At 37.9% G+C, this 24,265-nt stretch overlaps 2 protein-coding genes across 4 annotated transcripts; one reads left to right on the top strand and one right to left on the bottom strand.

Moving 5' to 3' along the window:
* Positions 1 to 93: 93 nt before the first annotated feature.
* Positions 94 to 22,189, bottom strand: MTIF2 (mitochondrial translational initiation factor 2). 3 transcript variants are annotated; one of them, XM_032216997.1, is made up of 14 exons: positions 22,010 to 22,189; positions 17,037 to 17,241; positions 16,065 to 16,185; positions 15,266 to 15,437; positions 12,531 to 12,691; positions 11,117 to 11,293; positions 10,811 to 10,950; positions 10,279 to 10,403; positions 9,431 to 9,635; positions 7,813 to 8,065; positions 7,210 to 7,350; positions 2,611 to 2,775; positions 1,272 to 1,412; positions 94 to 992 (listed from the first exon to the last, which is right to left on the bottom strand). In XM_032216997.1, the coding sequence occupies exons 2-14, from the start codon at positions 17,226 to 17,228 to the stop codon at positions 823 to 825; spliced, it is 2,163 nt and encodes a 720-aa protein (XP_032072888.1). In that variant the 5' UTR covers positions 17,229 to 17,241; positions 22,010 to 22,189; the 3' UTR covers positions 94 to 822. The 3 variants fall into 3 exon arrangements, with proteins under 3 accessions (XP_032072888.1, XP_032072889.1, XP_032072890.1); XM_032216998.1 differs by having other exon boundaries at positions 21,986 to 22,161; XM_032216999.1 differs by lacking the exons at positions 15,266 to 15,437; positions 16,065 to 16,185; positions 17,037 to 17,241; positions 22,010 to 22,189 and having other exon boundaries at positions 11,117 to 11,288; positions 12,531 to 12,687.
* A 34-nt stretch (positions 22,190 to 22,223) lies between these two features.
* On the top strand, positions 22,224 to 24,098 carry LOC116508400 (prolyl-tRNA synthetase associated domain-containing protein 1-like). Its single transcript, XM_032217000.1, has 2 exons — positions 22,224 to 22,395; positions 23,413 to 24,098. Exons 1-2 carry the CDS (start codon positions 22,297 to 22,299, stop codon positions 23,848 to 23,850), a joined length of 537 nt encoding a protein of 178 aa, XP_032072891.1. The 5' UTR covers positions 22,224 to 22,296; the 3' UTR covers positions 23,851 to 24,098.
* The last annotated feature ends 167 nt before the right edge of the window (positions 24,099 to 24,265 follow it).

Genomic DNA, 24,265 nt, shown 5'->3' on the forward strand with positions numbered 1-24,265 from the left:
CTGCTGCTTCATACTATAATTTTAAGTTGGGCATTTTCAAACCACCTCTTTCATGTGCATCTTGCATTATTTTAAGTTTTATTCTCGGTTTCTTCCCTGCCCAAACAAATTTATTAATACCCTTCTGCCATTCCTCCAAGCATTTTTAACATACTTTTATTCCATGGCTGCGAAATTATATTCCAGAAATACTGTATTATTATTTGTTTATAGTGTTACTGCACCCTAACTGATTATCTGCATTTTTTCCTTATTCATTTCCATGCAATGTTATAAAAAAGCACAATTACCTAAAAAATACCTACAATTCTAATTTTAATGTAAGGCTGATTGGCTGCAACTTTGCAGCTCAAAGTTGGAAAACTCTGTTGAACATTATAGTGTGAGAGATGACAGTCATCCCCATGTTTCAAATCATTCGATAATGGTTTGGGTGTGGTAGGTTCTGTAATTTAAACATACAAAGGTGTTTGATCCAATAGCTGTTGGTTTGGGTGCTATAGAAAATGTAAAATTTTGTTAGCAAAACATCTAAAATTTTTGATAATGACTGAAAAACAACAATTGCAGTTAACAAATGTAATGTTTTGGTTTTCCTTGTAGTGAACACTTAGGTTTTAAAATGTTATTTCATAACATAAATATACACTTCCTGAAAGGGCAGACTTCTTTTTTCTGTAACCAATTTTACATTAGAAGCAGTAGAAGTCTGTAATATGTTCCTTCTAATTGTACTGTGCAGGACACTATCCCAAAGATTCTATAGTCGATACTGAATGAAGATTCAAGTTTTCTTGCCTTCCATATTTTAGGCAGCCTGATTTAAAATCCTGGGTTCCAAGAAATTATCTGCTTTACTTCCCTTGGACTGAAGCAAACAATTTCATCTCCAACTTCAAACTTCACATTATCATTCAAACTAAGTCCACAATCCATGCCAGTCTTTGCGATAGCAATATCTTCCTTATGGTGCTTCAAAGACGATAAGCATCCTAAATCAAACAAATGAGTAAAATTTCAGTACAAGTAACTGCATAATTTATCAGAAATGTCAGTAAATTGGGAATGCTATAAGGGTGGCTGTATACATAGCATTCATATAGAACTGTACACATTTATACTTAAATAATCCAGACAAAAGTGTATGAAGAAGGAAATGTAGCAGAAATATTAATCAGAAGCAATACCTTGAACAAATTAAAAAAACATTTCAACAAAGTAGAATCTGAGTAACAAACATAGCTACCAAGTTAGATAAGCACTTTACCCACCTGTCCAAATACATTCTCCGTTGCGAATTAATTTAAAGTTCATTTTTTTGTTTAGTTGTCCTTTCTGTACTCTGCAACCAGCCACTGGAACTTTATGTTTTCCTACATCAACCTCAAAGATGGCTAAAACCGCAGCTTCTCCTGAAATAAGGGGAACATGAGAATCATGGTTAAAATGTAGACTCTCAAAATCCACATAAACATAACACCTGGCCTCTCGTATTAAAATCTGCTATCACCCTCAATTTTACTTTTTAGTTATATCACAGCAAAAATTTTATTGGTTTGCACAATTTGTTTTTGTTTTTCAAGGAAAACATCTAGAATTTTTAAAGTCTGGGAACATAGAAAGTTACCTGCTGCTAGATTTCTACTATTGAAATGCAGCTTGATTATTATTTTCTCTACAGTAGGTCTAGAACAGTGATGGTGAACCTTTTTTGGTTTGCGTGCCGTAAGCGGGGCGAGCGCAGGGGGGGGGTCATGTGCGAGTGTTCTGCACCCATAATGCAATGCATTACCCCCCCCCCCCCAGTGTGCATGCGTGCATGACAGGTGCAACCCATTTGCAAGTTTTTTACGCCCTCCCCAGGGTCCACATGCTTTATAGGAGCCTGGGGAGGTTGAAAACAACCTCCCCTGCCCCCCAGAGGCCCTCCGGAGGCTTCAGGGAAGTCTGGTTTGCTCGTAGGGTCATTTTTTGTCCTCCGGAGCCTTCAGGGAAGCCTCCTGAGAGCCCCTGAAAGCTTCGGAGGCTAAAATCAGCCCTACTAGCAACCCAGAAGTGACTTTCGGTTTGCTCGTAGGGTTGTTTTTTGCCCTCCAGAGGCTTCAGGGAAGCTCCTAAAACCTCCAGCGGGGTCGGGGGAGGCTGTTTTCGCCCTCCCCAGGCTCCTATACAGCCTCGAGTCTGGGGAGGGTGAAAAATGGCTTTAAAAAAGGCTGAACCCAGCTTTCCAGCTTGCGCATGCACACTGACCAGCTGACAGGGCAACGCCTCGCGTGTCCTGACAAATGGCTCCACATGCCATAGGTTTGCCATCCCGCGTCTAGAACAATTGAATTTTTAAAAACAAACATCTGCAACTTTCTTGATTTATTTCCTCTAGTGCAGTAATTAAGAATAACTTATTTTTCATTTCTTTCACAAATACTCTAACGGTATTCAACCTGTAATAACTGTCTTGGTCCTAGAAGGCAGCCTAAGTTTGAATTCTACAAGTAGCAGAGAAAACTGGAAACTACTAGCACAGCAAAGTTATGAAGCCCAGATTTCTGTCCCCTCCCAGTTATCGACTAGATAACTTCTAGAAGCTCACTTCTAGAATATTTGAGATACCTAGCACATCCTCCTCTACACCAAGAGGCAAAGTGTTGCTGAGCTCTTCCTGTAAATCCTCCACAAGCCTGTAGATGATGTTGTGTAGTTTCACCTTTACTTTCTTTTTAGCAGCCATTTGCTGAATAGATTTATGTGCTTTTACATTGAACCCATATATGATACCTGTCAAATGAATAAGAGAACAAATATGAAGTACTGTCGCTTCTCTTTTATTAACTTCAGACTGTACCATGTATCCCAAGACAAAGGTGCAAGAAAGGTTTTTACCTGCCAAAGCTAAACTTTAAAATCCAAGCAAATTCCCTTATGCCTGTTTGTATATTCTTTCAAACATAATTTCACACAATTTACTCTTTATTTTTTTATGCTTTGGTTTCTGAAAGATTTACTGACAGGTTCTGGGGTTTTACCAAGCGCTGTATTCTGAGACTTGGTTCAAACATTTTTCATTGTAATGCCAATATGCTTAACTATTTTGTTGAAAAGGGAATTTGATTGATTGATTGATTTTATTATATTTATATGCCGCCCTTTTCCCCCGAAGGGGACTCAGGGCGGCTCACAATTCAAATCAGGGAAGGGGGATACAGACAGAAAATAAGACAAAAACATAACAATACATAATTTAAAAACACACGACAGTCATACCATTCGATACGGGGGCAACAGCTCTTTAGCCCCAGGCCTGTCGGAACAGCCAGGTTTGAAGGGCTTTGCGGAAGGCCTGGTGGTGAGGGTTCGAATCTCCACGGGGAGTTCGTTCCAGAGGGTCGGAGCAGCCACAGAGAAGGCTCTCCTCCGGGTAGTCGCCAGTCGGCACTGGCCGGCGGATGGAATTTGGAGGAGGCCTAATCTGTGGGATCTAATCGGTCTAGTGGAGGTGATTGGCAGCAGGCGGTCTCTCAAGTACCCAGGTCCAATACCATGAAGGGCTTTATAAGTGACGACTAGTGCCTTGAAGCGTATCCGGAGACCAATAGGCAGCCAGTGCAGCTCGCGGAGGATAGGTGTTACGTGGGTGAACCGAGGTGCACCCACGATCGCTCGCGTGGCTGCATTCTGGACAAGCTGAAGTCTCCGAATGCTCTTCAAGGGCTGCCCCATGTAGACAACGTTGCAGTAGTCCAGTCTAGAGGTCACAAGGGCACGAGTGACTGTTGTGAGGGCCTCCCGGTTCAGGTAGGGACGCAACTGGTATACCAGGCGAACCTGGGCAAATGCCCCCCTGGTCACAGCCGACAAGTGGTGTTCAAAAGTCAGCTGTGGGTCCAGGAGGACTCCCAAATTGCGAACCCTGTCTGAGGGGCGTACTGGAAGCATTTGCAATACAATTCATTCACCCTAGTAAGCCTCAAAGCAGCAAAAACTGAACTTGAGCAGTAAGCCTGTACATTCCCACTGAAAAATTGGATTTCTACATTCCCAATTTCTTGGCATTTAGAAAAATAACAGATAGAGTCACAAATTAATTAGAGCTCATGGTTAAAATAAACTTTGTAAAATTCAACAAATCCCAAAGTTTGAAATAGATATTATTTATAACTGACTGGTTTATTTCAAACCATTATTTCTGATTAATATGTAACCAGCCAAATCTCATGGAAATGAACAAAAACTGCAATAGTTCTGGCTTTTTAGACAATTAGGGAAGTACATAAATTCATTATCCAATGAAGATTAGAGCCCTAAGTGGAACAGGAGATGCTAGAAATTGAAACTGGCTTTAGAAACAGTCAAGGAGCATAATCCTTACTGCTAATGAACACTGGATAATTAAGAAAGCCAAAGAATATGAACAAAAAAGTATGTGTTTCCTTGACTCAGATCAGGGACTGATCAAAGACTCAGGGACTTTGATTTCTTTGATTATCAAGGTATGGAATGTGGGATGTCAAGGTATAGGAAAATAGGAACCCAGAACATCTCATTATTCTCATGCAATATCTATACCTAGTATAGGTCAGAAAGCCAGAGTATAGACAGAATTTAGCAAAACAGGCAAAAGAGAGAGACATATATTTTCCCTTTATACAACCTAAATATGGACTATGTATACAGGTAATCCTCAAGTTACAAATGTAATAGAACCTGCTTGAACATTCATAACCTAAGGATTCATTAATAGGATTGTATTAAATGAACGTAATCCTTCCCTGCTTTACCCAATGCATTCACTAATTGAATTCACAGGTCATTAAGTGCACATGAGGTATCTCAGGGTAGGGAAGTTTATGAGGGGCCTAGTGCTTCCAACCATCCAAGGCCTCTCCCGACCCACTGAGATATTCCCCTCCCCCCATCGTGCCTCGCTGGGATATTTATCTTTTAAAGATCTCAATGATCAAGTGAGGTATCTCCTCTCCACCCTCTTTGCTGTGGTTTCTTCGTCTGCTCCCAGTGCTCCAAAAGCCTTCTCAGCTTGGCTGATTCACTGAGGCTGCCTGGGCAAGATCTGCTTTTGAAGCACTGGGCAGCCTCGGTGAGTCTTGCTCCCCAAAGGTTTCTCTTCTCCATGGAAAAAGCTTTTGCAAAGGGATGGAAGGCTTAGGGAGAGCGATCCACTGTTTGAAGCCTTCTGTCCCTTTGCAAAAGGTTTTGGTGCGGACAACAGAAGCCCTTGGTGCACAATCTCAGTCCTTCAGGCTCACCGAGGCTGCCTGGTCCTCCAAAAGCGAATTGAGTGTCCTGCGCAGGCAGCCTCGGTGAGTCAGTCAAGCTGAGCAGGGCACACTCATCCGGTTTTGCCTCTGTTCTCACAATTCTGCTTTTGCACTGCCATGCAAATCTTGGAGCAGAGAAGCTGGAGAGGAGATGGCTCATTTGAGGAGAGAAGGAGCAGTCAGCCTGTTCTGGAACTCTGGATCTTTGAAAGGTAAATGAGCGAACGATCAGTAATGGGGTGGGGAGGAGCTGATGGGCTAGTGTAGCAGGGCCAGCCCCTGTTAGGTCCCTGTGAGGGATGGAAATAGGCATGTGGAATGTTGCAGTCTGCGGTCGGTCGGTCATAAGGGTGATCGACCGCTATGATGCTGCAACATTCATAACTTCAGGACTATGTTGTAAGTACTCTTTTGGGGGTGGGGTGGGGTGTTGTAACTTTGAACCATTGCTAAGTGAACTGTTATAACTTGAGGACTACCTGTAGAGAGAGTGGAGAAGCTGAATTGGAAGATGAGTTCAGTTTAAAGATAGAGGAATAAATAAAATCATTTCTGCTATGCTGATAATACTAGTCTGATAATTGAAAACTCAAAGCATTGGAAATTCTAGTAATTAAAGTTAAGCAGACAGTAAAAATGTGACTAGATTAACTACACGGCCAAACTAATGACAGCAGTTATAGCAAGCAGCTTTACAAATGACAATGAACTTATTGAAATAACTGATAGTTTTTGCCTTTTGTGATCAAGGATCACAGTTAAGAAATATGCTTCAATTAGCACTTGGTACTATAACCACAAAGGCCTTTGAAAAAAATATTCAGACACTGGGACGTTTCTATACCTATAAAGGTCAGAATCATGTAAACTGTGGAAGTCCCTGTGGCACTGAAAATTGGACTTTGAGGAAACAGGACAGAGTACTGATATTTTTAAACTTGGGTATTGGAGAAGGATTCTGAAAATATTATGGATGGCCAAGAAAAAGAATAAATCAATATAAAACAACCCAACGTTCTCACTTGAGGAACAAATAATTACTGTATTTTTTGGAATATAAGAAACACTGGAATATAAAACGCACCAAGGTTTTGAAGAGGCAAATTAAAAAAAAGTTTGCACTCTGCAAACCTCCCAAAAATGGCCCGTTTTTCATGAAAACGGGCCCGTTTTTTTCCTCTTCAAAATAAGGGCATGAATAGTCTTTAGGACACTTGTAGAGTGCTGCAGGGGGCTGGGATGGGGGGGGGAATGAGCAAAAAACGGCCCGTTTATTGCTCATTTCCGCCCTCCCCAGCCCCCAGGAGCACTCTGAAAGCCTCCTAAAAGATATGGGTGGCCATTTTGGTGAAAAGGGTGGGGTTTCGGGTGGCAAAAACTGCTGTATTCAGTGTATAAGACAGTTTTTCACCTTCTTGTTTGAGGGAAAAATGTGTGTCTTATACTCTGAAACATATAGTAAGTTCAAATTATCTGATGGACACATTACACAAGACTTAACTCTCTGGAGAAGTCTAGAATGTTGGGATAAGTGGAAGGAAAGTGAGGAAGAAGACAAACACTGACAAAATCAGTTGCCTTAATTAGAGAAGTGCTATATGCACTGTTGGAAGATCTGAATCTCTTTTTTCTACATCACAGACCTGTACAGATGAAAATTGTATATGAACACTGGTAGTATATGAATAGCTTATGCTACACTCAGAAATTGACATGGAGCATTATTTCAGTTTCCTGAAAAGGAGCCTTGTTTACCACCCTATAAGTTGTCAGAGGTATATGTAACTGCAAAGTGACACCAAACTTTAAGGGGTGGAGTAGGAAAGTGCACATAGCAACTGCAAGCCACTACCTAATTTACGTAATTAAACTAAAGAACAAGCCATTAATTCTAATTAATCCAACAAATAGATAACCTCAGATCACAACTGGTTACCTTTAAACGATTCTGCTAGATTTATGTCATTTTCACTAATATCCCCAATTCCACAATGAATCACATCTAATATACATTCTTCATCAGCATCATAGGTTTTCAGAATATTCAGAATGGTTTCTACAGAGCCATCCACATCACCTTGGTGAAACAAGAAACCTAGTTAATTTCAGTGGAAAGAAGAAAAATCATACTCAAGCAAGTCACATAACTCAGGAACTTTATATTATTGTATTGGGAATGTGTGCTTATTTTTTTAAAAAAATTAGGCAATTTATATTGCTGCCTATTTGCACATGGCGACTCAAGGCGGCTTACAGAATATAAAACCTCACATAAAAACAATAAAATTAATACAAGAAGATAAAAAATAAATTTTATAAATTCAGTGGGGGGGGGGATTCAGCAACAAAGGCATCTAATTCTGATCCAATTATACAAATATTTCTAAGGAGCTGCTTTTAATGTGTTAAATTTGTGATTGAAAGTCCGTAGTCTGGACTCCTTCAGTGGGCCTAGATGGATGCTGGGGCTTAGTTTAAAAACTCAAACAAGTGTAGAGCTGAGCACAAAGATAAATAAGCAGTAGAAAAATAAGTATACCTTTGATAAGGAGAGGCAACTTGTTTTTGTCATTCTGAGTAATTTTTTCAGATTGCCTAGTCATGGACTCCTTTTGGCTCTTCTTTATTAAATATACTCTCTGTCTCCAGCTCATGTTCATGAGACCCTCTCGCTTCTTCTTGTAGTCTTCCTGATGAGTCCTTTGCTTTTCTTCTATCATTTTTTGATCTTTATTTATCTTTTCCTGCTGTTTCACATAGTTCCTCCATTCAACAACTTCATGTGCCCTTTGCTTGGCAGAACAAAAGTAATTAACCAGTTAATTTGCCAACATAGCTTGGCTCCTATCATTGCTGTTGCATAGTATGCTCATGGCTCCCAACCCTGAACATGCTCAGGGATGCTGATGCCACCACATTCCTTTCAATGTGTATTCCCATTGTGTGATTGCTTACTCGGTTGTAATTCCTTGCTCTACAATCTCTCTGCTCTACAAGGGGAGCAAAAATCAAGTGAAGCACACAACCACCGATACCAATTATAATAGCAATAGCACTTAGACTTATATACCGCTTCACATGCTTTACAGCCCTCTGTAAATGGTTTAAAAAGTCAGCATATTGCCTCCAACAATCTGGGTCCTCATTTTACAGATCTTGAAAGGATGGAAGGCTGAGTCAACTTTGAGCCTGGTGATCAGCAGAAGTAGCCTGCAGTACTGCACTCTTACCACTGCACCACCACTCTTAATGGTGATCACATGACTGAGTGATGTTTCAAAGCTCACAAAAGTAGGCATTGATCATAAAATTGTTTTTTCAGCACTGTGGTAACTTCAAACAATTACTGAACAAGGCAGTCAATAAGCAGGGTCTGCCTGTACTCCAAGATATCAAATTCTCATAAAATCACATTTTCATTTTATACAATTTGAATAATATCTAAATGTGCCTGACCACCATCTTCGGCACTGGGAAAATGACTTTTATATAATTCTATATTGTATATAGAACTTAGAATTTCTATGCTATAATTTATACATATTAAATTTCTATATTGTAATATAAGCATCTTTTTCCATAGAGGCATGTTATTAGCTTATCCCCAAAAAGCTTTAAACATAGACTATACCCAAATTAGTTGACCCTCTTTTAATTTGAAAAAAAATATTTATCAAATTTATATTACCACCCGTCTCATAGAAAATGACTGATTAGCGTACTATACAACAGTGAAAAAACACCATATTGGTACCTTTATTGTAACTCAAAAAAGTGAGCACCTTCCAATAACAATAACATTAAAATGTCATTTTCCCCTATTACAGATTTTTTTTTATCCAAACGAAGACATTAACTACTGGTGAATAATCAGAAATTAAAACTGAATCAATATTATATTTCTCAACTAAATGAACCATCAACAGAGGTATTAAAATATTGGTCCAGTTTTGAGCAAGTGCCACATGGAGTAAAAGCCTTTCTTGCTTGAATTAAACTATTTCCAGATTTTGAAAAGAAAACATGTTCCTTTTCCCTGGTTTTTAATTTCTGCAGAACATTTTCTGGTGCATCTTGGATGAAACTTTGGATAAGCATGGAATAAAGACAATTTTAGGAACATTACACCTGGATACTAAAGCAAGAAATGTACTTACCTCAGATTCAACTTCAAGGATTTCGTCCCCTGCTGCAGGGACCTCCTTCCACCCCACAATCTCCGTGGGCAAACCAGGGGAAGCATTTTCCATGATTTTGCCATTCTCATCAAATAAAACTCGCACTTTGGCCCAGGTTTCTCCAGCAACCAAAATGCAGCCCTTTCTCAGACTGCCTCTTTGGATAATGGCCGTGGTTACTGGACTGGGGTCAGGTGGAAGGCAAGTAAAAAGAAAAATGACATTTGATTTGATATTCACAATTAATGGTATGTTTTAATGTCTAAGCCTCTTGAGCTTTATTATGTCAATATAGCTATATAATTTTTTCAGTTTAAAATCTACTTTGACACAAATCTATAAAACAGATCGGAATAATATATTTTTCACCCAATAATCAGAATGCTCAATTATCTATGAATGCTTAGGAAGCTCAAGTAGGGCTTAAAGACTTTCTTGGCAATTAATATGATGTTGAAATCTGGTGCTGCTTTGCTTTGCTGCAGGCTGTCTTGCCATTCATTTTTTTCATTAATATCCCCCCACCCCCAATTCAGGTGTAGCAGGGAGCCCATTGTGTGTGATTTAGATGAAATCTATGGGAATTGATCACAATAGCTTTTCAATTTCACACTAGCACATTATAGGAGTGCTATAGGAGAGATTAAGTCCAAGCAAACAGGTTTTCTGTAAAATCACATGTTTTAAATCAAGAAAATTTAATTTAATTTACAAAAGGACTGTTTTTAAATTTTAATTTATTATGCATTGTTATTTAATTGCATTGTTGAAAATTTTAGAGCAACTCCCAGCCAAAGATGAAATGGAATGAAAAGATGCATGCTCACCCTTTTCCTTTATCTGTGCGAGACTCTATTACAATACCTTCCATGAGGCCTGTGCTATCTGCCTTCAGTTCCATTACCTCAGCAAGAGTTACAATTGCCTCTTTTAAGTTCATCAAGTTATGGCTCTAAGTCAAAAAAGTCAAAAGTAATTAAGAAAAGGTAGGACTTAACAATCATTGTAAGTAAATCAGTATGCATAGAAGATTTACTGAAAATCTATTGTCTTAAAATCTAGGATATGCTGGAGGCTGACTATAGCCTTTTTTATCATATTTTCCAAGATCAATACCTAGGATTGAATAGCAAAATAAAGTATTTTTCCCTCATTAGGAAATTTCCTGTTCAGTGCTGAGAAAGAACTGCTTTTCTCCAAACAGCTGGGTTCTAGAGTAGACGGTCAAATGAAGGTTTTCCTCTCCTAAAAACTCTACCCGATGTATCATGTGACTCTTGATGATTCAAATTTTTACTGCTAATAAACAATGTGATACAGATTTACCTTAGGGATGGCACTGAAACTGATTTGCATTACCTTTAATGCAGAGATAGGAACAGCCTGAACATCTCCTCCATAGTCTTCACAAACAATATCATGAGCCAGCAGTTGTTTCTTTACTTTTTCAGGATCAGCGTCAGGTTTGTCACACTTATTGATGGCAATAATGATTGGAACTGAGTGAGAAAAAAATGTGGAGGGACAAGTTTCAGATACATATATATAATTTGTTCCAGATGACCAACAAATCTTCAAATAATAAGATATTCAGTAACAGTAATGTCAGTAGTAGTATATATCTCCTCCCTCAACTACCCAAAAGAGAACAAAATCCATGAATACCATTAGCATTTTTAGCATGTTGAATGGATTCCACAGTTTGTGCCATCACACCATCATCGGCAGCTATTACCAGTACAACAATATCAGTGATATGTGTACCTCTTGCCCTCATGGCTGAAAAGGCAGCATGGCCAGGAGTATCCAAGAATGTTGCCTTCTCCCCAGAAGGCAACTGCACTGCAAAAATAATGGGAAACATACACAGTATCGTCTCAACAAGAGTTTAATGCTTCTCATATCACTTTCACAGAACACACTGAACAGCTGCTTTCATGAGATTTGTAATAATTCCTCATATAAACAAAACTCTAAACAGAGACATTGCCTAAAATTGACAAGTCAGTTTTCTATAGTCCATGTTCAGCTGTTAAATTTTCCTGCAAAACAATGCTTTACTTGGGGCCTTACTCCTAGTACTTAAAGTTTACCTTCATTTCTCTATTTGCTAACTTTTGCCAAAATGGCATCCTCCAGTTATGTTGGACTACAATTTTCTCATATAACAATCTGCAAGATTGGAAATTACCATATTTTTCAGAGTATAAAATGTATTGGAGTATAAGACGCGCCAAGGTTTTGAAGAGGCAAATTAAAAAAAAAAAGTTTTTGCATGCTGCAAACCTCCAAAAATGGTCTATTTTTTGTGAAAACGGGCCCGTTTTTTTAAAAAGTCACGAATAGCCCTTAGGAGACTTGTAGAGTGTTCCTGGGATGGGGTTGGGGGAAATGATCAAAATATGGCCCGTTTTTCATGAAAACGGGCCCGTTTTTTGTCAAAAAAAAAAAGGGCATTAGGAAGCTTATAGAGTGCTCTTGGGAGCTGTTGAGGCATTTTTGCTCATTTCTACCTTCCCCAGCCCCCAGGAGCTCTCAGAAAGCCTTCTACAAACTATGCACAGCCATTTTGGTGAAGGGGCGGGGTTTCAGGAGGCAAACAAATGCTGTATTCAGTGTATAAGGCTTACCCAGATTTTCAGCCTCTTTTTTGAGGAAAAAAGGTGTGTCTTATACTCCGAAAAATATGGTATATGTATCCAATGCATCTCTCTAAGTCCAATACACCACTTAGAGAGATTCCTGCTCTATAAACTATAATTGATTTGGCAATGAAACTAGTTAGGATCCATTTTTGGACATCAGTAAATAGACAGGAACACATGTATTTAGTTGCTGTTAAGACCAGACTGGGAAACTTCATATGACTTAGCTAGGACTTGGAACTTGAGTTCTTCAGACAACTTTACTTCAAGGACAGGAGAAGTGACTTTTGTCAGATTTCATACCTAGGGTTTGGCAGTAAACCTCCCTGTAGTTAAACCTGAATTTAGCTCTAAGAGAAAGCTGGCAAAAAGCACTATTAATGACTATTGCAGATGAGAAATTGACAACAGAGTAATACTCAAATAAATCATACCAAGAAAGGCACCAATATGCTGGGTGATACTTCCTGCCTCCATTGCCGCCACATTAGTATTTCGCAGGCTATCAAGCAGCGTAGTTTTTCCATGATCAACATGGCCCAATACAGTAATAACTGGAGGCTTGGGGGTTAATAAAGCTGGATTTTGAGGAGGCCTGCAACCAAAAGTAATACATTCAATTTTAAATGAAATAAGCCTTTTTATGTTTTGTATTCTATGCTTAACAAAGCTCTTAAAATTCCCAATCTCTGTATTTCAACTTTTTGTAACAACAACAATTTGGAACTAGAGTGTCCTTTAGATGCAGTTTTTTTTAACCTAAGAAGGAAACACGGTTTTCATGGCTAAATTCTAAATAGGGAACCCATGAATGTTTGACCTCCTAAGTTTTCCGTAAACAACATGTCATATTGGCAACTAGAAGGAAAATTGAAAATCTTGGGCATTTTGGGGGGTGTTTGAAAAGGTACTTTAATCTGTGGGTAACTTCTGGGAAGCAAAGTCTCAGCTCTAACTGCACCTATCCATGAAAAATGGTCAGAAAATGCTGCCTTTTTGCCACCAGCTGTTTGAGCTGCACTTTCAGGGTACCAGGAAACCCACATGAGGGTTGGAATCATGCCCTAAGTATAGATTTTGGGTTTCCAGATCAATTGCTTATATAAAACTATGATCAGAATCGCTGTAATGAGTTCTATTTAAACTCAGGAATAGAATTCAGACCACTGAACCATAACTCTCTGTAGTGTCACCATTGGAAGTGATTTTCCAGGAATTCAGAGAAATCTGTCTCATTTAAGACCTTTTGCAAGGGAAGGTGTTCTACCACTTATCCAAGGAGCAACTTGTTTTGTTACAGTAGTTTCTACAGGATCAATCGGTGCTTAACACTTGTTAACACTAAATAAATTAGCGTGTTTTATAAAATCATCAGTTCAAATTTCTTGAAAATTACCAACTGTGATTTTCTTTCATAGTTCACCTTCTTTCAGCATCTCCCAGGAAGTAGGGGGTCAGAGCCACTTTGGTCTACGGGTTAAAGTACCGGACTAGAAACTGGGAGACTTTCAATTGTAGTCCCTCCTTAGCTGGAAAGCTAGAAAGCCAGCTAGATGATTTTGGGCAGTTACCCACCTCACATGGTTGTTGTTGTGGAGCAAATAGGAGAAGGAAGTACTTAAAAGGTTATATGAATTCTTTTATTTCATATCAAAATGTAATAAAATGTTTAACATTAGTAGAAGGCAGATAAAAATTCTTGTGGGCAACTATTTATTTTCTATTCATATGAACTAAAGAGGTCATGGTAGTATTTTGGTTCCAATTTTCCTTCTCTCTAAACAGAAGTAGCTTCATTTTGCATACAAATAGAATGGCAGAAAAATTGCATGCTAAAAATATGTTTGGCAAATTCCTGACTGAAATACGTAAGAGATGATATGAACAATATTTGGGAATTTGAGATGTTAGGCAGTTTATGTGTATAGTTATGATTCTTGGCAGGCCACTGAAAAATGTATGAATGTGAGAAAATATGTTTACAGCACATTGTTGATTTAGAGTAAGATTCTGGTAAAGTAAATGGGTTTTACTTTATGCAAATATGAAAGTGAAGTTTGGCTACTAAATAAAGTAAGAACAATATATAAAGGAAAAATCACATTTAAAAATAAATGGAACACTTACCATTCATCATTGATCAAAGATGTGTGATGTCCTGTGGTTATTTCATGCATTAATGGATAAATGTTTACAGAATGGTTGTGGTGATATTAAATGTGTTGTTCAGATAAAATATTATATAGTATAAATATGGATGTGAAACATGAATGGATCAAAAACCTACCCAACAAGGAAAATTAAGTGAACAAATACAAATTACATATAAGTGGCAAAAAGGAGGAATAAGTAAATGCATTTATCTACTTTGATAGAATGTTTACTGAAGATGGGGATATGGATGGAGAAATTTTAAGATAGCTGAAAGGTTGTAATAGTATTATGGTCTAACGAGGGGAAAGAATGCTTCCTAAAGAAGTTTAAATGGCTGCATATAAAGGTGTTTGCTTTGCTGGTTTATAGAAACAAGAATTGGGTATGTCAAAGATACATAAAAAGTTAAATGCAGTGGGAATGGAGTGAAAATGGATATGGGATTAAAGTGGATTGAATACAAAAGTGAGTGATCAATATAAAAGAAATACATTGAGGGATGAAGTTGCAAAAAAATACATGAAATAGAAATAGATGTGATAAGAAGATGGAGTGCTGAAATAGCTAAAAGGATGCAGGTCTTATGCAAGGTAATTCAATACTGAACATACTTTCACAGCGAATATGATTAGTATAATCCAAATAAATATACATTAGAAATATAATTTATGTTACTAATTAAAAGTTCCAATAAATATTTTCATGATTTACTTTTATCTGAAAATTAAATTGTGGCTTTGAGAGAAACAGTGCACTGCACATGCTTCCTAGTGATGGGATATGTTGAATAGAATGTTGCCTTTAAAGGATTTAACTGCATTATAGATCATAGCTTGCACAGCAGTATGTTTACATAAAATTGGACTTCGGTTTAGGCGCTGCTCAACAACAAACAGATTAACAACAGTCTCCAAGGGCTCATCATTTTCTGCACTTCACATATACTGGATTACATGTATTATATAAGTTATGTTTAAATCCAGCACTAAAAAACCCACTTAAGCATAGATGTTACCTTCTAACCACATCTTTATTTTCTTTTTCTTTTTCTTCTTTCAGTTCAGCCCATTTGTATTGCATGCCAGATTTTTTAACGATGTCTTTGATCCAATTTACTTCCAAGATTGAATCTGGTTCTAGTGAATCTAAATCTATATCTGTGTTCAGCAGAGCTTCATACACATGATCTGAGTATAAAAACACAACGTTCATTGAGCAATGATCCAACCAAGGAAGAGGCCTATGATATAGTAGCACTAACTGGAGAAAATGTTTGTCATGTAATTTCCATTGTCCAGACAGGATATGCAGTCCTCAAATACTTTGATGCTTTGTCAGATTTCAATGCTGTTATCATTACCAACACATTCTTAAAATATATTTTATGCAATGAAAAAAGACTAAGAGCTAGACAATTGAAGAACTAGATCAAATTATATACTAAATTCTGTGCCTTAGCAGTCTCAGGTAACACACTAGGCCAGGCCTGTTTCCCAGGCAGTAATCCACAAAATATGAGAGGAAAATACAAAAAGGACATGAAGGGGAAATGGTTAATCTGAACCACATGTATCTATTTGTACTCAAAAATCAGAAATTATGACCTGACAGAAGGAAGGAATCAGAGATTTTTCTAAAATTGTGGACTGCCAGTGCTCTATGGGTTTTTTGTGCAGTATATACCTCTGTCTTTGAAACTAAATATGTGGGATTCAAAAATGAAGCTGCAACACAAGGATATCAATCAGCTGAAAGGAAGATCAGGAATTGCTCCTTTTGTAATTTCCAGGTATTATTTGAAAGAACCGGCTCACCTATATCTTTATGCATCGCTTTTGCAAGCTCCTCCACAGTCATTGTACGCTTTATCTCAACCTCTTGCTTCTTTGCTTTCATCTGTACAGGCTTCAATTTCCCTTTGCCCAATTTTTCTCTCTATAACAAAGTTTAAGAACAATATATTTAGTCACTGGATCAACTCAATACACTTAGCCTTAAACTAAAGGATTCTCATGACTCTCATGATCTTCACAAATCCGAGTTCTCATTAATTTTGTGGCCCCTGAAACTCAATCTAAATATGACTGCTAAAAAAATGGCATAATTTCCTGTCATTCTGGAACAAATGGTGTACCGGTAAGTTCTAAATAGGCAAATAAGTTTAAAAATAAACAAAGAAATCCCCTACTCCTGAGAGAAAGTTGTGTAAATATATGTGATGTGTCTTTTCACCCACATTTCAACCTTTTGTCTCCCCACTAATGCTAAGGCTGCTTGCCTGGGCTCATGACAATGAAGCTGTGTTAATCCCTCTTCTTCTCTAATTGTTAATTTATTACTAAAGTTGACTGAAGTTTGGCAAAATGATTCCAGATTAAAACTTTTTAATACTTTTCTAATGAAACCCACATATTCTCCCAGGAAGTTGATACATGCAATAGTATGCAAAGATCTCCTAGTGATAACATTCACTGAATAGAGCACAAATGCTTGAAAGGGGCACAGCATCAAGTGAACTCAGAATTCTTCCTCTTAACTACAATTCAAAACATTTATAAAAAATAAAGAAAGGAATCAATTGGTTGTTCTGCACTGATGCATTTTGGACAGGTTGCTCTTCTTTTTGGAGGCCAGCTGGACAAAAAACATGCATGCAATTGTTTGGAAAGTCTACAATATTTATATTTACCTCTACTGCATCTCTCTATAAACAACATTGTCTTTTATTTCTTAGCTAGAGGCACACAAAAGTCATTCAAGGCAAGAATAAAGTAACTATTAATTACCTCCTTGGTGGTGAAAGGCCTGAATTGTGAGGTGGTGTGTGGATGCCAGAGCACTGGGTGCAGCTGAATGGGACACATGGGATAGGCAGAGGACAGGATAGACTTCCACTGTTTTCGGTAAGTCAGGGAGTGCAGCTGCCTGCAAGCACTAAATAAACGGGCCAATTTCTCTAGTGGCGGCATCCAATTCATGTTTCTATCTGTACTGTAACCAAGAAAAAAAAATAGAGCTTGAATGAAACAATTTTCAAGTGGACAGTCTAAAAAGAGATACCCCCAAAGCAAAAGAGGATACAGCTGCTGTAACTTCCTTCCACAATGATTTGGAAGAGAAAATGATGGCATTACCCGATGAAACTTTTTTTTTGTTAAGCCAGTATTCAAAAATACAGAGGCCATAACCAATTTTGTTTACATTAATCATAAAATTAAGACTACCAGTAGCTGGTAGCAAAGTGTTCAAATCTGTATTGTTGTCATTTTGTGGCGATCAGAATTTTTGCAGCCTGTATCTAGAAGTTTCTTGGATGAGAAGCGAAACGTCTTCAAAGAAAAGAACAAGAAAGTCCAGTTGCCTCTTGAAAAAACACCTTTGGGACTTCTAAATAAAACAGTAAACTGTCACATCTGGAACCTAGCAATTTAACAATGAAGGGATATGTGGTTGGTAAAACGCATCCCCTAAAAAGACGCCACCCAGGAGCATCGGCTTAGGACCGAGGGGTCCTTGTGCCAAAATTACTATTATTTTTCTTCTTCTTGGTGATGCAGACCAACAAAGCTAACTTTCTGCAGAAGAGAAGCAAGCAATATTAGAGAGAAAGCGCACGCGCAGTTCTGAAAGAAGCCACTCTTTCAGCTGTCCAGACGCTGAAAGAACAGACAAATCCGCCGAGCCTTCACTGTGTTTTTTCTTCTTCTTTTAATATCTCACATAGGGTTTACCTTCCGTCTCTTTAAGCGCTTTACTACCGCCCAGCCAGAAGATGGCACCCGCCCCCCTATCAACTAGTCATTCCTCTGCTTCCAGCCGTTTGAGCGCGCCTCCCTCTTGCAAGCAAGGTCCACAAGCATAGCGTTAATATCCGCTGCTGACTTTTTTTTATTGTCCCGCTATTCATCCGTGAGCTCTTCGGCTACCTGCTTTTCTAAATGAATCCGTTCAGCAAAAATTTAAAAAGTAGCAGTGTTAAAAAGGTGGACGAAGCAAACAAAATAAACCCTAACCCGCCTAGGCAATTGAGCATGCGGAGTTTTCGCGCACGCTCAGTATTAATTCCCAAAGCCACCAGACTTTCGTTTGCCCTCAGATCAGATAAGGGCTGAAACTGGGTCGTAGTTTAAAGCAGGGGTCTCCAACCTTGGCCACTTTAAGACTTGTGGACTTCCCAGAAAAACTCCCAGAATTCCTTTGCCAGCAAAGTAAGCTGGCTGAGGAACTCTGGAAGTTGAAGTCCACAAGTCTCAAAGTAGCCAAGGTTGGAGATCCTTGCTTTAAAGTGATTACGTACCTTTTTGCCAATGAAAAGGTATAAATTAGGAAAGCCCCCCTCAACCATGAGAAACTTTTCAAAAGATTGCCCGAAGAAACTTCTGAATGTGGGCTTAAGTGGGATAAATAGTAACCCATTTGTTTCCAGGTTGACTCCTGAGGACAACAGCTGCATTTAGGAATATGTGACTTCTTCAGTTTAAAGCAGCTTCATTATTTCTTTAAATAACAATTTAATTTCTTGCATAATACTAGAGTGGTTGAGTTTGTTCTTTGAGGGTGGGGAGAGTTGCATCTTTTTAAAGTCATAAATTGCATTAACAGATGTCTTTCATGTATATTTCTATTTGAGATTTGGCCTAGCAGGGCACATATTATTGTTATAACTTAGAATGTTAGACTGATCTGCTGCAAGGAGAAAAGACTTAAAACATTTGCCAAAAATCATATATTTTCTTGGATATAATAAAGTATTTGTTCTAGGGCTGGAAAACACTGGAGACAGTCAAGTTCTCCTTTAGACACAGTACACCAGTGTGTACAGTGCATAACTGCATCCTTAAATGAATTGACGTGGAATAACAATTATGATGATAATAGGGTTGGGGTCTTCCTCACGGCAGCACTGGAGTCTGTTTGTTATCCAGTGTGAGAGTTGGCAGGAAAGTATACTGACACAAAGAAGTGTTGATTGCATTTCCAAACTCTATTCTGCCTTGCCAAGGAAGCAGAATAGGGCTCTGTCTGCACAAGACATTGGAGGAAGAGTGAGATGGGGACTATCATTCATTCAAGCATATGATAGAAGTTTCAGTTGAGTCCAAAATTTCTGTTGCTAAGGAAGAGATTTGTGGGGTTTTTCCCCATTTATGAACTTTCTTGCCACAGTTGTTAAGTGAATCACTGCAGCTGTTAAGTTAGCAATACGGTTGTTAAGTGAATCTGGCTTCCCCATTAACTTTGCTTGTCAGAAGGTCGCAAAAGGGGATCACATGATCCTGGGACACTGCAACCATCATAAATATGACTCAGTTGCCAAGTATTTGAGTATTGATGACATGACTATAGGGATGCTGCAACAGTCATAAGTATGAAAATTGTGAAAATTGGTCACATCACTTTTTTCAAAGATCACTAAATGAACTGTTGTATGTACACAGCCCACTAAATGATAAAATAGCCAACCAATAATGAGTGTTTCCCTTACTGTAAGTTTAATAATGAAATGAAATGATAAAATAACCAACCAATAATGGGTGCTTCCCTTACTGTAAGTTTAATAATGAAATGAAATTATTGATTTATTTAATAAAACACACTATAAAAAGCTGTTGTCGTCATTCAGTTCAAATGAAATTCATTTTACAACCCATATAGTCAGTAAGTGCCAAATAAGGGTGAATGCACAATTAAGGCCATTCAGCTTAATATCTATGTTTCTTCAGAATGAATGCAAATTTATTCTGTTTACCATTAAAGGACCAAGATTAGAACATTTTGTTGCTCTTAACAAACTCTTCCTGCTGCATACACAAAAAGTAACAGCATTCTAAGAGGGTCTTGTGCAAAGAGGTTTTCTTATGCAAATTCCATTTAAAGAATGGTAGCTATATAAAATCATGAATTCATTTTAACAGAACTTATACAAATGAACCTATTATATTTTATAATGGAAAACAAAATAAAAATCAAGCATTGAAACATATCCATTTAAGTCTAAATGAAGTAACGTTTATTCAGAAATGAATTTCACTGTGTTCTGTGAGCTTCTTAGTAAAATGCCTTGTATTTGAGCTTCAGAATTTTTGGAGGATGATTAAAATCACTATTATTTGATTTGCTGTTTGGCTAGTTTATAATAAAAGTAATTTAGACACTACTTGTCTAGAGGTAAGTCTCATTGAACCCTCTGGAAATTATTCACAATATAGGACATACATATACTTACACATACAAACATATATATGTATCTACATATCTACCAGTTTTGAGAAGATAGTCCTAAGATTGCATCATAAATATTTCCATATGAAGCCTGAATACAAAATAGATGCAATTTTTAACATTCAGATGTATGCTTATATTGAAATATTGTAGTATAAAGATGCGGAAACTACAAATGATAAGTAGAGTTTCAGTAATTTACTTTGTTTTAAAATTAAACTGCCTATTTATAATAAGTTTTTATTCTAAAATAAAACATTATTTTCATATTTTTATTGCATGGTTAACCCATATGCATGAAATCATAAATTAAACTGATCAATTGTCTTTTGATAACTCACTTGGAAAATTCAATTATCAAGTGGGTGGTTTGGTTTGTACCATTAGGATGGTATATTATATACATATACAGGTAATAATGGAAGTTAATAGAAAAGGTCATTTTGAAAGGAGAAATGTGGCACTCAGTACTGTCTTCCTTCCATGTGGACTTCAATTTTCATCAAGCCAGGCAAACATTACCAATGGCATTTTACATTGGAGAAACAGACTGTGAGGCACCAGTTTTGCAAATTGCAAATAAAGACTGAATTCAAATACAACTCTGAAACAGAACACTCAAACTAAAGTTGTAATGCTTATGGGGATAAGTTCGCTAACCTAAGGGCCCAAAACGTAAGCTTTTTTAAAACAATGACACAAAAGTTACTTGTGAGTCAAAAATGAAGAATCTGATTATCATATGCCATTAAATAAATGTGTTAAATAAACTTCACAGTGAAGCATTACTGAAAACAGTCATTTAACTTTGGCCACTTAGTTGCTAGTTTTATATTAACGGAAACACCAGCATTTCATTTTATTACTGGATATATAATACTTTTTGGAAGATATATTTAGGAAGGAACTGGGTAGCATCTGCAGTGCCTACAAAATGTTGCAGGGGTAAAAAATTACTAGAAGTTCTCTATGTGGGCTACAAGCAGTTTGAGAGGTCCACTCTAAACCAAACTGTCATGGGCTAGTTTGGGCATAAGCATTGTTCAGTACTCATGGTTAAGACTAGATGTAACTTTTAATACATAATGTACACAGTTTTTTTTAAATCAGCATTCTCCAATCGGATTCCCTTGAAAGGTGTAAAAGAAATACCTTCCTTTAAGACCTCCAGTAACTATATGGTCACAACTCTGAAATGCTATGCCAGCGTTAAGCAATACAAATCATAAAAATTGGAGACTTACAGATGACAAGGACGTTAATCAGGGAAGGCCTATTTATTGATTGATTGGAAGGGGGGGGGACAAGCTAAAGAACAAGATAAAACTATCCCAGTGTCCCAATCCCTACCTGCTTCCAGGGAACCTGCTGGAATCCCAGTAAAGTCACTGAGGATTTATTTTTGAATAAATGCCATTGTTGCCCACAATACAAAGTTATTCTCAGAATACAGATGTTCACACTCCAATCCAGATCAAACGGCTAGTAACGGCATAGAAACACTGACACTTACTAATTTTGGCAAAATATGGAATACCTGTTTCCAGAATGTTTTTCTACTACGGTGTCTAATTTATATCCCTGGAATGTCCTGGTAGTTTTCCGCTTTTTTAAAAAACGGGCAAGGTTGGCTAAGCGGTGCCATCCAGCAGGCAAACGGGCAGCGCTTCAAGTGTTGACATGTCTTCCGCTTCCGGTGTTTCGGTCGCCGGTGGCCGCGCTAGGATTTAGAAGGAAGCTGTTATTGCTCGAGAGAAAGGCGTCTCCGCCTCCTGCTCAGTCTTCCCGAAAGGTTTGCGGCAGGTACGGTGGGCAGAGCTTGCAATGGCCGAGCCGCCGCCTCCAGTGAGGGGGCTTCGCGAGGCGCTGGAGGCTCACTTGCAGGGCCTGGGCATCCAAGCACTCAGCGTGGAACATCCCGAAGTGAGTGAAGAAGCCGCGAAATGAAGCGTTCTGGAGAGAAGGGGCCCGGCAACAGCCAATAGAGAAGCCGATGTGCGGAGAAAGGCAGCTGCGTCTGGGACGTGGCTGATCAATCCACCCTCCCTTTTTTAAATCGCTTTTTCCAAAAAAGGAGTAACTTAATACCAAGTCAATGCACGTGAAGCGAGTCGGCCTGAGTTAATGGAGTTTATTGTTCTGAAATAAGGGCGGCATACAAATCTATTAAAACTTAAACTTAAAATTGCAGGCTTGTTAGTTGTATCCGCACTACACTAGGCAGAGTGGTATTACTAGAAGCAGCGAAGTGATAAAACATGTCGAGTTTTAGGCCCTGGTACAGAAGACCTGCATAACACGTTAAATTATAAACCATGTTAACATACGGCCATATCTGCGTCACTGATCATGTTGTCCTAGAGCAGGGATCCCCAAAATTGGCAACTTTCTGGGAGTTGAACTCCACAAGTCTTAAAAGTTGCCAAGTTTGGAGACCCCTGTCCTAGAGTACAATAAACATTAAGATGTTACAAGCTACACACCAAGACATAATACCAAGACATAATACGGCTTGTTTGCTGTTTATCTATATAAAGGATTGGCCTCACTGAGGGACTTTAGTCATGATATCAGCTGATTGTCCAAATAAATCAAATATATTCTTTTTTATGTTCTTCATTATAAACATTTGTTAATGTTATAATAATTAAAACAACAAACAGGATAAATTTAAAGTGCTAAGAAAATTATTTTGGATAGTTCAGAAGCTTCCCGATTTCCTTTGATTGATTGCAATTAATTTATATCATGTTAGCTATGTGAAATATGTGCCATATTAACCTGAGCAGGGAAAAGGATTTTAGCTTTAAAGAAACAATTTAGGTATGTATGTAATTATTCTGCTGAAAGTCACCCCTTAAAAGTGCAGGTTATATGCAATTTGAAAAACATGTAGCAGGTAATAGTTCAAGGAATTCACAGTTCATTTCTCTCTTCCAGGTATTTACAGTTGAAGAAATGATGCCTTATGTACAACACTTAAATGGAGCTCACAGCAAAAACCTTTTCCTTAAAGATAAGAAGAAAAAAAGCTTTTGGCTGGTGACAGTTCTGCACGATCGACAAATCAATTTAAATGATTTGGCAAAGAAACTGGGTATTGGGAGTGGGAACCTGCGTTTTGCTGATGAAGCAGCCATGTTGGACAAGCTGAAAGTTGGCCAAGGATGTGCAACCCCCTTAGCTCTTTTCTGCGATCAGGGAAATGTGAACTTTGTTTTGGATGCTGGCTTTCTGGAAGGAGGTCATGATAGGATTTATTTTCACCCAATGACTAATGCAGCAACTATGGGCCTGCACCCAGATGACTTCCTAAAATTTCTGAAGTCCACAGCACATGAACCTTTAATTGTGCATTTTGATGAAAGCCACAAATAGTTTTTTAACCCAATAGAGTAACTAGGTTGGAACTTGCATGTATAACTATATGCTACATTCAGAGAGGTTTTCTAAAATGGAAGTCATCATTGGAAAATCACAGAGGTAGATCTCCACTCCTTTTAGTGCTGAGATTTATGATTAATTCATTCATGATTTATAAGATTAGAAAAATGTGCTCTTTGTGCACTTTGTATGTTTTGTCTTGTTTCCTTTAAAAAAAAATTAAATTTAAATTATAATTTTAATGTATTTTATTTTATTGTGTACGCCATTCAGAATCAATATGTGAGATAGGTAACTATAATAATATGATAAAATAAATAAACCCAGCACTCTTTCCCAAGAGAGAAATTACCCCATTATCACTGTGTGCAGTGTTGCTCCACCTACTTTGTGTCATTCATTGTGGCTC

The sequence above is a fragment of the Thamnophis elegans genome, chromosome 4 (assembly GCF_009769535.1).
Source record: "Thamnophis elegans isolate rThaEle1 chromosome 4, rThaEle1.pri, whole genome shotgun sequence".
NCBI lineage: Eukaryota > Metazoa > Chordata > Lepidosauria > Squamata > Colubridae > Thamnophis > Thamnophis elegans.